The sequence below is a fragment of the Gossypium arboreum genome, chromosome 12 (assembly GCF_025698485.1).
Source record: "Gossypium arboreum isolate Shixiya-1 chromosome 12, ASM2569848v2, whole genome shotgun sequence".
Lineage (NCBI taxonomy): Eukaryota > Viridiplantae > Streptophyta > Magnoliopsida > Malvales > Malvaceae > Gossypium > Gossypium arboreum.
In genome coordinates this window covers 118035449-118050244 of record NC_069081.1, presented here as the reverse complement: position 1 = coordinate 118050244, position 14796 = coordinate 118035449, and the positions used below count along the sequence as shown (strand labels likewise).

Genomic DNA, 14796 nt, shown 5'->3' with positions numbered 1-14796 from the left:
AAGCGAGAAAAAAATATTAATACTTGAATGACTACAGATGTAATTTACATAAAAGAGATTGGCCTAGGCACGCAAACTTAGGCTTTGTCCTTTTTATTCCAGTGAACGTTACAAGTTGATTCTCACAATAGAGCTCATATCTGAACATGGAGTTTTCAAAAAAATCTCAGGTAATGTATTTGTTTGCAATTTGCACTTCTTTAATTTATCTTTTTCCTTTCTTGAAAATATTGATGTTCTATTATTTAACTTTGATGGTGATCGATAAATGCGACAAAGAAACTGAAACCTGTTCGTTGATTTGATTAGGTGTTTGAGACACTGATCTCGGCTATATTTTTATTGGAACTACTGAGACCGAATGTAGCTGAATTTCGAGCAGTGGGGCTTGCGACGAGCACCATCACGTTTCGGGCGCTGAATTGCCGCAAACATAGCGCGGTATTGACTGATTTTGGTGGGATCGGTGATGGTAAAACATCTAACACGAAGGCGTTCGAAGCAGCGATTATGAATCTAAGCCAAGTGGCGCCGGACGGTGGTGCACAGCTTATTGTGCCGCCAGGGAAATGGCTAACTGGAAGCTTTAATCTCACCAGCCATTTTACGCTTTTTGTACATAAAGATGCTGTTATTCTTGGATCTCAGGTACAATTTTTGAGCCTTGGATTTCTCGCTCACTCGTCTCAATACTTTGCTGATTTAATTGCAAGCGTGGCTACTAAACTTTAAACCATTTGAAGTAAGCTTCATATTTAAAATTTGTGAAATCAAATTATAAATAAATTTGTACTTATTGTAAAGATATTTTGGATTTGATTATTTTTTTAATTTGTTAGATCCAATTACTAAATACAATAAGTATACAAGTATTTGTTTTAAATATATTGTATGTCGATTTGAACAATCATTTAATGTCCAAGCTAATAGTTAGGTCGATAGAAAGACTTGATTAGTAATTTGAGCATTCAATTAAACATTTTGAAATTTAGAACCGATTTAGATTTTGAGTTAAAATTTGAGGATGTTTAGTGAAATTAACCCTTTTTAAGTTTTTTAGTTGTTGGCTTTGGCGAAATTTGCCACTTTCAGGTTTAGAAATACCATCTACTTCTTGATTATATAATCCTATAATTTCGGCTTTTGATTTCAGTTAGGTCATAAAATTATCGGCCTCTTCCGTTAGTCAAAACATTTTAGGCCACTGCTACCGAACGTGGTATGAAAAGTGTGTGTGGGTCAACAACCTACCAAATTTCCAAGGACCAGAAATTTGGTTTGATCTTATTGAATTTGCTCCATAAGTTAAAAACTGTAAATATTTGAATCAAACCCAATTTTATAATTTATTTTTGATTAATTTTAATTTTATATAATGTTTTATTTTAAATAACAAAAAACCTATGTAAGATGATATTTTAAAAAAAAAAATGAAGAACTGAACCAATGTGCACTTTGGTTTGGTTTTAAAAATTAAAATACTGCAATCTAATACACTAAAACCTCTTAAATTAGTACATGTAAAGGCTTTGTGAATAAAAAAGTTTTATTTAATTTAATAAATATATAAAAATTATTTGTATATTAACCAACACAGCATGATAAAACATTATCACCTTCACTTTTTCTTGATAAGAAATTGAATAACTTTGGAGGAGATACATAATCTAGTTTGATCTTGTTTAAAAGCAATGTGATGGTGATAATAATTAATCCTGCTTGATGCTTGCTGAAACTAATCTTTGAAGATAACAAACAGGATGAATCGGAGTGGCCGCCTGTTGCTCTTTTGCCTTCATACGGTAGGGGAAGGGATGCCCCTAGTGGAAGGCTCAGCAGCCTTATTTTTGGCACCAACCTCACTGATGTTGTCATTACAGGTAACCCAAATACACATTTAGCTTCTCAAGCTTTTAATCAAGTGGGGGGATTAAGTATATGGCTTGTAATACAAGGTAATAACGGCACCATCGATGGCCAAGGTTCATATTGGTGGAAACTGTTCAGGGACAATAAAATGACTGTTACCAGACCTTACATGATCGAGATCATGTACTCGAAACAAGTCCAGATATCGAATCTAACGTTGGTTAACTCCCCATCATGGAACGTTCATCCCATATACAGCAGTGATATAATAATCCAACACTTGACGGTTTTTGCACCGGTTGATTCGCCCAACACTGATGGAATAGACCCAGGTTTGTTTTGTTTTTGGATTCGCAGGTACAGCATGTCTGTCATAGTTGATATGATGTTTTGACGGTGTATGTTTTTTGTTTCAGATTCGTGCACGAATACCCGAATCGAAGACAGTTTTATCGTCTCTGGAGACGATTGCATCGCTGTTAAAAGTGGCTGGGATGAATACGGAATCAAATTCAACATGCCGACCAAACAACTAGTGATCAGAAGGTTCGCTTGCATTTCCCCAAGCAGTGCCACCATTGCTCTCGGGAGCGAGATGTCTGGCGGAATTGAAGATGTAAGAGTCGAGGACGTAACGGCGATTAATACGGAATCCGGTGTGAGGATCAAAACTGGAGTGGGAAGAGGAGCTTACGTCAAAGACGTTTACGTTAGGAACATGACGTTGAATACGATGAAATATGTGTTTTGGATGACGGGTGATTACGGCTCGCATCCGGATGCGGAGTTCGACCAAAACGCGTTCCCTGTGATCAAAGGGATCAATTATAGAGACATTGTGGCCGATAACGTCACCCAATCGGCACAACTGGACGGGATCGGAAAGCATCCATTTACGGATATTTGCATTTCCAATGTCAACATCAAATTGGCTGCAAAGCCAAAGGGGGTGCAATGGAACTGCAGTGATGTTCAAGGAGTTACCAATCGTGTGAGCCCTGAACCATGTAACTTGTTGCCTCGAAAGGAAATTGATTGTCCCTTCGCTAAGGATAGACTGCCCATTGAAGATGTCCAGTTAAAAACTTGTTCGATCAGCGGAAACTTTTAATAATTTTATCTATTTTATAGTTTGAAATTAGTCTTATTAAAGTGCAGCTAATATTATAAAACTTTTCCGATTGTGATCTTTTCTAGGAACGTTTCAGTTCATATATTAGGTGCTTAGGAAAATGGTTGATAGGTGTTTTTTAAAGCTTTAGGTATAGAATATAGTATGAGTTAAATATATGGGCGGATGAGCCTAGCCCAAATTCTTCTAATTTTATTTGGTCCAAGATTTCTGGTCGTAAATCGGGCTGGGCTAAGTTGAAGCTATAAAATGAATATTATTATATTAATACGTTCTATGAGTCCGGATCAACTAGGCTCACGGACAACTCGGCCCCTTCTCTAAATGAAATATATTTTATTTATTTATAAAAATAAATTAAATCTAAAAATTCTCTTTTCTTCTTGGTTTCTTTATTACTTTAATTAAACTAGATAGATGTTTATATTGAGCTCAACCTTTGAGGGTTATTAATATAAGGGACAAATCTTTTAAAATAATTATATACGAGTCTAATATTTATAAAATAAATGTTTTAATGGAAGTCAAATCTTTTAAAATGATTAAATAAAAGGTAAACTTCAAATGAATGCTTTTCAAAAATAATATATCAAATATCAAATTATGTTTTATCTTTTTAAGTAATATTTTATTCTGAAAATATTGATAATCATTTGATTTTACTCAAATTAAATTGAAAAATCTAGACATTTTTACAAAGATTAAGCCTAATTTATTTAACCCTTACATTTACAATATTCTAAATTGAATGTTTAGCCATTAAAATTTAATCCTTTATACAAACCGTAAGCTTGTGCGAGCTTATACACTTTTTTTTTTAAAAATATTTTAGAAGTATATTATTTTTATCAAAATTTTTAATTTTTGAAAATACAGCATAAAGGATAAATTGAATCAGTGGAGCATATACTAATCAACGATCATCCACAAAAACGGTTACCTGAATGGGAACATTCGAGATAATCATAGCTGGCGCGAACATTCTCGACTCTCTTCCTAAACCGCCGGTTCACCCAGCCGAACTAAAACGTCACCGCAAAAGACAATTCGAATTCATAAACGAACACCGTTGACTCGCTTACAAACAGAAAGAAAATCACGAAAACGCCATCGTTTCATAGAACCATCCAGAACCTCTCACCCGCCCCCTTCTTTTTCCCTCGCTAAAATAATATACGCTGAGAAGAAGGGACTAGAAGAACTTCATTCAATATATAAATACCTTCAAATTCTTTTCTCTGAAATCAGATCAGTTCTCTGTTATACAAAGCAAAGTATAATACCCCTAGCTTCCTTTGCTCACCTTTCTTTTTCAAATTTGCTTTGTTTTTCTGTTCTGTTTGGTTGTGTACGAGGGAAATGGCGGACGTGCAGATGGCTGACGCAGAGACCTTTGCCTTTCAGGCTGAGATCAATCAGCTTTTGAGTTTGATCATCAATACTTTTTACAGTAACAAGGAGATTTTCCTTCGTGAGATTATCAGCAATGCCTCTGACGTACGTATTCTTTATCTCTCTGTTTTTGCGTTTTCTTTTCTGTTTAATAAATATTCCTACGGCTAAGGTTTGCATTCGGATGCTTGATGTTTGGAATGAACTTTTTTCCTGATTGGCCTAGTGTTTGGCGCCCTTTTTTGTTCAAAGTGGTGATTTGCTCTTTGATGATATTTTATGGATGGTAAATCAATTTGTTTTACGGAGTATTTAGAGATTGTAATTCGTAGTGGTTAGGTAACTTCATTTTCTGTAGAAGATGCGGATTCATGTATCTGTTTAAAGTTCAGATCCCTTTATTATCTGCAATTTTATTTTGAGTGCTACTATTGAAATTTGAAATTTGAATTAGTTTAGTTATTTGATAGGTATTCGAATATTTTTGATCTTCTGGAAGTTCAATATAGAAACATTTTATAATAGATTTTGATGTTTTAATTGTAATTGCTTTTTTTTTTTAACTAAAATTTTAATTGTAATTGTTTCTCTGGAAATAAAATGGATATGAACTCGTTTTGAATTTAGATCTTAGAATATTCCGATTTAAGTTTTCTTTATGTGATGGTGTGTAGGCATTGGATAAAATTCGATTCGAAAGCTTGACTGATAAGAGCAAACTAGATGCTCAACCTGAGCTTTTCATTAGGCTTGTACCAGACAAGGTTAACAAGACCCTCTCCATCATCGACAGTGGTATTGGGATGACTAAAGCAGGTTATATTTGTATTAACATTCTTAAATCGCCTGCCATAGTGTTGATAGTTTGCGGTAATTGGTACTACCAAGTCTACCATAGATTCTTGACTTGAGCTTTGTTGTTCGTATATGCAGATTTGGTGAATAACTTGGGTACAATTGCAAGGTCTGGTACCAAGGAGTTCATGGAAGCATTGCAAGCTGGAGCTGATGTTAGTATGATTGGACAATTCGGTGTTGGTTTCTACTCTGCTTACCTAGTTGCTGAGAAAGTCATTGTGACCACCAAGCACAATGATGACGAGCAGTACATTTGGGAGTCTCAAGCTGGTGGCTCTTTCACGGTCACCAGGGATGTTAATGGAGAGCAACTCGGTAGGGGTACTAAAATTACTCTTTTCCTTAAGGAGGATCAGGTAAACATTTTGCTTATTTTCTAATGAAAATGAACTTTAGTGTTTATAATTTAGGAAAGCTAAATGGTTGTTTCTAAATTGAATTTACAGCTTGAGTACCTGGAGGAAAGGAGGATTAAGGACCTTGTGAAGAAGCACTCTGAATTCATTAGCTATCCGATATACCTCTGGACCGAGAAGACAACCGAGAAAGAAATTAGTGACGATGAGGAAGATGAACCCAAGAAAGATGAGGAAGGAAATGTCGAGGATGTTGAAGAGGATGAGTCGAAATCGAAGAAGAAGAAGAAGATCAAGGAAGTTTCTCATGAATGGCAGCTCATCAACAAGCAGAAACCGATCTGGTTGCGAAAACCTGAGGAGATCAGTAAAGAGGAGTATGCCTCTTTCTACAAGAGCTTGACTAATGATTGGGAGGATCATCTTGCTGTCAAGCATTTCTCTGTTGAAGGTCAGCTCGAGTTTAAGGCGATCCTGTTTGTACCGAAGAGGGCTCCATTCGATCTCTTTGACACGAGGAAGAAGATGAACAACATCAAGCTATATGTTAGGAGGGTGTTCATTATGGACAATTGTGAGGAGCTAATCCCTGAATACCTTGGGTTCGTGAAAGGTGTCGTGGATTCCGATGACTTGCCGCTTAACATCTCTCGTGAGATGCTACAACAGAACAAGATTTTGAAGGTGATTAGGAAAAATTTGGTGAAGAAATGTATTGAGATGTTCAACGAGATTGCTGAGAACAAGGAGGACTACAACAAATTTTACGATGCTTTTTCGAAGAACCTAAAGTTGGGTATTCACGAAGACAGCCAAAACAGGGCCAAGTTGGCTGATTTGCTTCGATACTACTCGACGAAGAGCGGTGACGAGTTGACGAGCTTGAAAGACTATGTCACCAGAATGAAGGAGGGCCAGAAGGATATTTATTACATCACTGGTGAAAGTAAGAAGGCCGTTGAGAACTCTCCGTTCTTGGAGAAACTGAAAAAGAGGGGATATGAAGTTCTTTTCATGGTGGATGCCATTGATGAGTATGCGGTCGGACAGTTGAAGGAATACGACGGCAAGAAGCTTGTCTCTGCCACAAAGGAAGGTTTAAAGCTCGAGGACGAGACGGAGGAGGAGAAAAAGAAAAAGGAGGAAAAAAAGAAGTCTTTTGAAGATCTCTGCAAGACAATCAAAGATATCTTAGGTGACAAAGTGGAGAAAGTTGTTGTCTCCGACAGGATTGTAGACTCACCTTGCTGTCTGGTCACCGGAGAGTACGGATGGACTGCTAACATGGAAAGGATCATGAAAGCGCAAGCTTTGAGAGATAATAGCATGAGTTCTTACATGTCCAGCAAGAAAACAATGGAGATTAATCCCGATAATGGAATAATGGAAGAGCTAAGGAAGAGAGCTGAAGCCGATAAGAATGATAAGTCCGTTAAGGATCTCGTACTGTTGCTGTTCGAGACTGCTCTATTGACCTCTGGGTTCAGCTTGGATGATCCGAACACATTCGCAGGTAGAATCCATAGAATGCTGAAGCTGGGTCTGAGTATTGATGATGACGAGACCGGTGGTGATGATGCGGACATGCCTACTCTTGAGGAAGATGAAGCTGAGGGAAGCAAGATGGAAGAGGTGGATTAAAAAAATCATAATTAATTTCACTTTTCTGCTTTCTGATGATTTCATGGTTTTGGTTTTTGTCAAAAAATGGAGTCCTACAGGGAGTTGTCTGTGTGTTTTCTCTCGTCTCTTTTTTCTTTTTCTTGCTGTCCAAATGTTATTAATGATCTAAAATATTAAGCAAAATGCTGTTCAGTTTTCGTACTTTTTTCTGTAACTTGCATCATAGATTAGAAAAGAGTAAATAATGAAACGAAGGGTAAAAACATAGACGATCAAGTCGAGCTCAATGAAAAAAAAAAAAAATTCAAAATCCAATTAGCATTGTTAAATATTGGACCAGATGGTACGGTACTATATAACTTCCCTCGCCTAGGATGTTATTATATATTTTTATTTAAAACTATTAAAATCTTGATTATAATAAAATTAAAACTCATAACATTTTAAATATTTAATTTTTCTATTCAAAACAATATTTATTTGATTTTATATCAAATATAATTACAGTGAAATCTGAATTATCTCAAAACCTCATCTTATTTTTATAAATATATTTATGCTCTTAAATTCAGTCTAATCCTAAATGATTTCACCGCCTACCCAGATTTCAAAGCGAAGGAAAAAGAAATTGCAGCCAACATATCGATGGTAAAAGGGAATAAAACTGGAGCCCATTTAAGCACTAAGGCCGATATAAAACATGAAATTTACCCTGAAAGCAGGCTGGGAATCTGCTGGGGCACCTCCGTTATCACCACCCACTCGCCGAGGATCTCCACGATAACCATTTCTATCACCCAGCCTCGAATGTTCTTGTTCAAATCAAGGAAGCTCCCTAGACAAGCCGAATACTTCGTTACTGAGAGCAATCACCGGGAACGATAAAAGAAAACTAGAATGTTTTACAATCTAAAAGAGATTTTACCAAGGGTTAATTAAATTAAAATTTTCGGATGTAATTTTGTAATTTTTAAAATTATGTGATCAAAATGTAAATTAATTAACAGTTTAATAATTTTGCATGTCATTCATTTTTTTAATTTGAAGTTTGAACTATTTGTTATCAAAATAATTATTTTATTTTAGTTTGATACATAATTTTTCTTAGCTGCAGAACTGCTTTTACATAAATAGTGCGGTTGAAATGAACTTTAATCTATCAAATCATCATTTTAAACAAAAATTAGGTTAAATTATATAATTAATCCTATATTTTTTTATTTTAAGCAATTTAAAAAGATTATGTTTTTTGACTTTTTTATATTGTCTTCTACTTTTCTATTTGTTTTTCTTCTTCCTCTATCTCTTTTAATGTAATTTTTCTATATTTTTATTTGTTAAAACTAAAAAAAATTAATTGTTTAAAAAATAAAAATATAGAGACTAATTTTAACATGTAGTATACCAATCTGTTTTACTTTTTAATATGAAGAAATATATATTTGCAAATATCAAAATCCATAAATATCATTGCAGTAAAAACGTATAAAGCTTTAAGTAAAAAACATATATATATACATATATATATATGGAAACATATAAAGCGAAGATATTTGTGACTGGAAAAGAATGAGTTCTTTTCAATATACAATATATTTTGATTGGGACGGTTGATGTTGATGGCGATTATTAAATTCATAAATATCTAACTTAATGTTCAACTAAGTAAAACAAATAAAAATATCTAAGCAAAAAATCTTCTTCCCGGGTCTTCATTCTGAGAGTGGTGAAAATGTTGTCACTGATCTTAAACAATAGAGGGGAGAGATCCCAAAATAATGGGCACAAGCCTCCGACGAGAAAGGCAAAGCCCTAACGCAAAGCTAAACATTATTTTTCTGAAAGCGATTCCCATGACGTCGAAAAAACAACCGGAGAGTGGTGAAGAGCTACCCAACAATCAAAGTAAAGACAAAAAAAAAAAGGGTATGACTAGTCCAGAAGGTTGCCAGTGACGTTGAAAATATCCCAACGGTGAAGGAAAAATACAATGAGATACGACTGACACAAACCAACGACGATGCAACCCTCGATTAACCAAATAAAAGCAAAATTCCCCCAAAGACGTAAAAGTTTATGGGTTTTGGAGACAACAAAGCATTGTTTGATCCATTATTATTTGACCATATTAGGTGGCCTTTGTTATTTTCATATCTTAAAATTTCCAATCCTGCATTTCTGAACACTTTATTAAGATACACCTTGAATTTACCCTATCAAATAAAATACTAACATTTCCAGTGATTTTTATTATTAACGAATATGTAATTGAATTTATTTTATTTATTCCAAGTAAAAAGTTAATGCATTTATCGCACATGATTAAGTATAAAATAAATTTTAAATATTTAATATATATTTGTAATAAAATATAATTTGAATTTGAATTTGACAACATTTTAAATAAATTTGAAATAATTTTTACAATTTTATAGTAAAAACGTATTGCACAACAAATATGAAAAGCAATTTTGTCTAACAATTTATGGTTGTGTGAAAATAATTCCCAAAAATATATATACAAAACCAATCTGAGAAAAAAAGTTTACCCTTCAATCAAACCCCAAAGAGCCATGCTAAACCCCAAATCTCACCCCCAGAAATTTCTGGGAAGAAAAGAACAGCTTTATACAGCTCTATTCCGCTTAGAGCTGTCCAATGACCGAGCTTGAATAATGTTTTTTCTATCTCACATCCTATTCAGCTCAAATTCAGTTTAAATAATAAAAAAATACTATTAAATTTATTTAATATTTTGGATAGTGAAACAAGCTTTTGGGCTGGCCGGGTTGGCCCCAAAACGAGCCTAAGTTTGAAACTTTTTTAAAACTAAACTGCAACTCAACCGGACCCGACTATGGACAGCTCTAATGCAAACAATGCAATAAACAATGAAAAAACAGATTTTTGTATATAATATAACCCAAAGCAGCATTAGCCCAGCTTCTTACACAAATACTATGTCATATACCAACATAGCATATATATATTTATAAACAAGCAGTCAAAACTTGAATACACAAGACACTGTATTGTACAAAATACCCACTTCAAAAAAAAAAAAAAACCAAAAAGATAAGCACTGTACACTCTCTTTGCCATTCTTTTTCCTTTCATTCTGCTGCACCCAGTTCTCTCACAGTGTATATACACGATCGCAGAATGGGGGAAATTATTCGGAAAATTTGCAGCCGGTGATCCTATCAAACAATAAATATACTAACGGAACATCATATAGTATATGTCGCTTTTTGATTCTAGAGCTTCTTGGCATGAAAATAGAGTCCATATTAATTATGTATGAGATAAAAGATGGTATGATAAAAGATGAAATTAAAAGCAAATGCCATCACCTACCTTATTAAGTAATTTCCAGACAGGTCATTGTCAAGTACCGACGGCTTTACACGCACCACCATGATAAATTGTCTCTGTGTCAATCTCGTAGGAAGAAAGCAGCTTTCTCTGCATCAAAATATAAAAATGTAACTCAACCTTTTTTTTTCTTTTTTTTTAATTATGAAGGGAATGAAAGATTTTAAAAGTCCCACAAAATAAACCAAAGAAAAGACTCCCAGCAAGAACGTTAAAACGAAACTACACCTTTTATCAGATGACAAGCAGGGCTATGCTAAATAGTCATGCTACATCAAGAATTCACACTATAACATTAAAAAAAGAGAGGCGTGCCGTTATTCATTCCGTTCTATTCCAGCTAAACAGCCGAGACGTGATGTTCTAACAAAACATTTTGTGTTTTAGAGTATGAGAAAGTATCATGAAACAACTTTTAACAAGCCAAATAAATCATACAACAGAGCATTACACTCGAGATAGATCTATAATATCAAAAGAATTCATCATTTCTTAGTCAAACTGTCATATTTATAACATAAAACTCATGGCAGTTTACATGGCAGAAAGCACAGGGATGCAAACTGTCGAAACCAAAGATGATGGCCCACTGATTTATGCTAGGCAATAATGCAATTCAAATCATATCTGCCAAAGGAAATATCTCGGTATTCAACCATTTGACCCATTATAAAAAGAGCAACACTACTATGAAGAGATCTACCAAAGCAAAGAAGGATACCAAGTACCAGAGCATTACAAATTTCACTAATCTAGTTGCCTCACCCTGGAGGAAGAAGTAACCATCAGTAAGAGCTAGAAACTCACATGATCCTCGAAATCAGGACTTGTCAGATTGATGGAGAGGTTTCTCATCAACAACAGCACCTGAATAAAAGAATGAAATATAAGCAATGACAAATGTTGCATGATCAAGCAAGATTGTATAAAATGTCATGGTCACACATATATACCGTTTCAATGTCTATGGGATCCATCTTTTTAAGTTTCTGGAGATGACCGGTAGTGTTTGGATCAAAGACACTGCCAATAAAACTGTATACTTGAACAAAGTCAGGCAACACTGCATCAAGCAAAAAGCCATTTTAAAGGATGTGAGGATAATATAACTTATAAAAAATTAAAATATTCAATTAGCACTAACACAAACCTCTTAGTGCATGACCATGATTTCCCTGATTAGTCATCTCTCCAATTTGTCGCCTCTGTGGGGTGCTCATTGAGCTGCCCCTAGATTTATTGGCCATTCCAGAACCTATAATTGAAAGTATACATCAAATAATCAAAACCTTGACTCCTAAGGGGTCACTGCCCTAAGGGGTCACTGCCACCATAAATGAAATGATAGAATTAGGAAGAATAAGAAACCTTTTTTAGCTTGTGAGAAACTGATGGTTTGTTCATTGTGTGTCCAGGAAGACGCCGCAGTAACAGGGTTCATAAGCATCAATGAGGGATCAGATCTCAGAACACATCCAGTGTCAACTAATGCATTCGATGATTGAAGAGACCCTGATGCTTGTGGCTGTACATGAACTGCCAGATGTGACACAGAGAGTCAGGATTTCTTATGTTGAGTTTTTTCTGTGATCACTGATTATACTTTGGATAAAATATTCTCACCATTTTTTGAGGCTTTCTGTGGATATGGATGAGCTGCTTTCCTTTTAGGTCGAGGTGGAGGTAGGTGTTCATTTGTTCCATTCTTCTGAACCTTTAGAAAATATTTCTGGGCATGACTACGAATCTGCAAAAAAAAGGGCACGTCATTTTAAATGTTTGTTATGGGCATTGTCGCCCACAGATAATTGTTAAAAACAAACAACCTCTAATTAGAAACTACACTGGTTTTCACATCATCACAAATTTGTTGCCTCTTACCGAAACATCAGAAAGCCTAGGATCCAGGGGAGAGATTACTAACTACGATTGAAAGGAATAAAAGATACCCTTCATTCCTCAACCACCCTCCCGCTTCTTTCCTTTCAAACTGCAAAACGAAACTCGACTGAAAGGAATAAAAGATATCCTTCATTCCTCAACCACCCTCCTGCCTCATTCCTTTCAAACTGCAAAACGGAACTTGTCTAAAGTAATCAAAGGTTAGAAACATTACAGCTTACCTGAATAACAGTCTTTGACCCGACAAATGCTTCGATCTTTTTCCAGTCACGGTCAAATCTGAGCATAATCAATCGAACAGCAACAATTAGCAAGAGCAGGAAAATCTTTTCGATGAACAAACTCATGCAAAGTGCATAATTCAAAAACTCAGAACCAATGATACATATTATACTATAACAGTTTTAGCCAGATTTGGTGCATGAATTCAAATATATGCAAAAAAGGCTTTATCAAAATTCAGTGCCTTTTCACTTGTCCATAACAAATTACAGCCATCCAAATATCCAATTTTCAACTAATAAGTATAAAATTCTTTTCAACAAGAACCGATTTAGAAATTTCAAATCAGCTTCTTAGTAATTAAGGGAGAAAAACAAAAGCCTTCAATATCAAATTCAAGTCAAAAGGTTAAAACCGACACGCAAAATAACAAACGTAAACCATTTCCAAACGAAAAAGGGAAAAAAACCCTAATTTGAAAAGAAGCAAAGGAATTTCCTATAATTAGAGAGAGAAAAGATTTAGAATTTACAGCTGGAGAGCCTCGAGGAACTTGTCGTGTTCAGGTTCAGTCCAGCTCTCTCTGGACTTGGTTATGGTGTAGGGCTTTCGGATTTTCTTATTCGGATCCTCGGAAGATGAAACCGTGGAAGCCGCCGCATCTGTGGCGGCGAAGGGTCCCAGGCCTGGCAACGCCATTCCGGTAGGATCCAGGTAAAATCCCTCGGCCGGGTTCGGGTTTTTCGATACCATGTAAGATTTTCGGGATGGTTTCTTTTTTTCCCCCCTTAATGTTAGCTTTTTTTAAGTACAACGAACAATGTGGCGTTTGGAGAAGGCAGTTGAGTTTGTATATAAACGGCTCTCAGGATGTGGATTAGATGCTACGTGGCCTCCATTCGAGATTTAAATATAGCGAATACCATTCTGCCACGTGTATTTTTAATTGTTTATACGTTAAATTTGTTTTGCTAACAGTTCTTAAGAGGCATTTCATAATATTGCCTTCCATTTTAATTTATAATTAGAAATAATTTATTAATTACTATTAAAAAAATTTAGATGCCTTATAAGCAATATATATGCTCATCAAAAATTATGTTATCTGTTGTAATTAAAATTAATTCAGACAATACATTCAATTTTTTTTTTAAAAAATTTTGTTGCCAATATAATAAAAAATAAAAATTTTAAAAATTATAATTATTCCAAATAAAACGTTATTAAAGCGGCATCAGCAACGACAACTATGTGTAATTTATTAGTTTAAGAAGACATTCCAACAACCTGCGGCATCTTTGTTTTAAAGTAAATCACTTATTAAAAGACCCTTTTTGGCCAACTTTATGTTTTACCTTCTTTTCTTTTTTTTTTATATCGAACCAAAATTATTTTTAATTAAATAGTTGAACGAAAAAAATTAAATAGATTCTTTTTTATTTTTGAGGGATCAAAAAATAATTTTATAAGAAAGTGAAATTACATTCTTCTTTTTAGGTGTAGGGCCCGCCTACCCCTTTAACATTCCTATGATTTTAACTATGTTCGGGTAACAGGATTCAATCATCAGAAAACTCATAGTCATTGCTTGATAGAACGGAAAGAAAATTGAAGGGGTGAAAAATTAGAATAATTGAAAAATTAATTTTTCTTTTTCTACTTGTGCTTGATAGAAATAAAATTTTCTTTCCATTCATTACTTTATAAAATTGAAAAATGAGAGTAAACAGTAAAGAAAATAAAATAATTAAAAAATATATAATTTTGAACTAACATGATTTTTCTCTCATTTTCTCTTCTCTTGTAATTTTGAAAAATGATCATCCATCATTTTTTTTTCTCTCTCTCGCTTTTTTTCCCAACAAAATACACTCAAAACTCATTATCCTTACCACATCTCTCCATTTTTTTCCATTCAATCAAGTATATCTTTAGTGCGAAAGCAATGTCATGGCTTATTTTACAATAGATACCATGCATGAAACTTGTTAATGTTAAGTTGCTGGTTAGTTGTACGTTAACTTGCAATTAAATAAACGATTAGAAGCACAAAATGATTGTGCACTT

General features: G+C 34.5%; 3 protein-coding genes across 7 annotated transcripts; 2 read left to right on the top strand and 1 right to left on the bottom strand.

Moving 5' to 3' along the window:
* LOC108477148 (probable polygalacturonase) lies at positions 1 to 3041 on the top strand. Its single transcript, XM_017779611.2, has 5 exons — positions 1 to 170; positions 310 to 648; positions 1760 to 1880; positions 1956 to 2201; positions 2286 to 3041. Exons 1-5 carry the CDS (start codon positions 147 to 149, stop codon positions 2978 to 2980), a joined length of 1425 nt encoding a protein of 474 aa, XP_017635100.1. The 5' UTR covers positions 1 to 146; the 3' UTR covers positions 2981 to 3041.
* Positions 3042 to 4155: 1114 nt separating this feature from the next.
* LOC108479382 (heat shock protein 83) lies at positions 4156 to 7413 on the top strand. The gene is made up of 4 exons (XM_053023546.1): positions 4156 to 4498; positions 5068 to 5209; positions 5327 to 5607; positions 5698 to 7413. The coding sequence occupies exons 1-4, from the start codon at positions 4361 to 4363 to the stop codon at positions 7246 to 7248; spliced, it is 2112 nt and encodes a 703-aa protein (XP_052879506.1). The 5' UTR covers positions 4156 to 4360; the 3' UTR covers positions 7249 to 7413.
* A 2761-nt stretch (positions 7414 to 10174) lies between these two features.
* Positions 10175 to 13585, bottom strand: LOC108476784 (protein REVEILLE 6). 5 transcript variants are annotated; one of them, XM_017779115.2, is made up of 9 exons: positions 13262 to 13585; positions 12729 to 12786; positions 12229 to 12352; positions 11974 to 12141; positions 11756 to 11860; positions 11559 to 11668; positions 11413 to 11472; positions 10588 to 10695; positions 10175 to 10496 (listed from the first exon to the last, which is right to left on the bottom strand). In XM_017779115.2, the coding sequence occupies exons 1-8, from the start codon at positions 13480 to 13482 to the stop codon at positions 10618 to 10620; spliced, it is 924 nt and encodes a 307-aa protein (XP_017634604.1). In that variant the 5' UTR covers positions 13483 to 13585; the 3' UTR covers positions 10175 to 10496; positions 10588 to 10617. The 5 variants fall into 5 exon arrangements, with proteins under 5 accessions (XP_017634604.1, XP_017634603.1, XP_017634606.1 ...); XM_017779114.2 differs by having other exon boundaries at positions 10175 to 10493; XM_017779117.2 differs by having other exon boundaries at positions 10175 to 10449.
* Positions 13586 to 14796: the final 1211 nt, after the last annotated feature.

Coding starts and splice junctions, on each gene's coding strand:
- LOC108477148 (XM_017779611.2), top strand. CDS start 147: ATGGAGTTTTCAAAAAAATCTCAG. Junction 171..309: donor AGTTTTCAAAAAAATCTCAG/GTAATGTATTTG, acceptor TGATTTGATTAG/GTGTTTGAGACACTGATCTC. Junction 1,881..1,955: donor CACTGATGTTGTCATTACAG/GTAACCCAAATA, acceptor TTGTAATACAAG/GTAATAACGGCACCATCGAT.
- LOC108479382 (XM_053023546.1), top strand. CDS start 4,361: ATGGCGGACGTGCAGATGGCTGACGCAGAGACCTTTGCCTTTCAGGCT. Junction 5,210..5,326: donor TATTGGGATGACTAAAGCAG/GTTATATTTGTA, acceptor TCGTATATGCAG/ATTTGGTGAATAACTTGGGT. Junction 5,608..5,697: donor TTTTCCTTAAGGAGGATCAG/GTAAACATTTTG, acceptor TTGAATTTACAG/CTTGAGTACCTGGAGGAAAG.
- LOC108476784 (XM_017779115.2), bottom strand. CDS start 13,482: ATGGTATCGAAAAACCCGAACCCGGCCGAGGGATTTTACCTGGATCCT. Junction 12,353..12,728: donor GGTCAAAGACTGTTATTCAG/GTAAGCTGTAAT, acceptor TTTTTTTTGCAG/ATTCGTAGTCATGCCCAGAA. Junction 11,669..11,755: donor TCATGGTCATGCACTAAGAG/GTTTGTGTTAGT, acceptor TGCTTGATGCAG/TGTTGCCTGACTTTGTTCAA.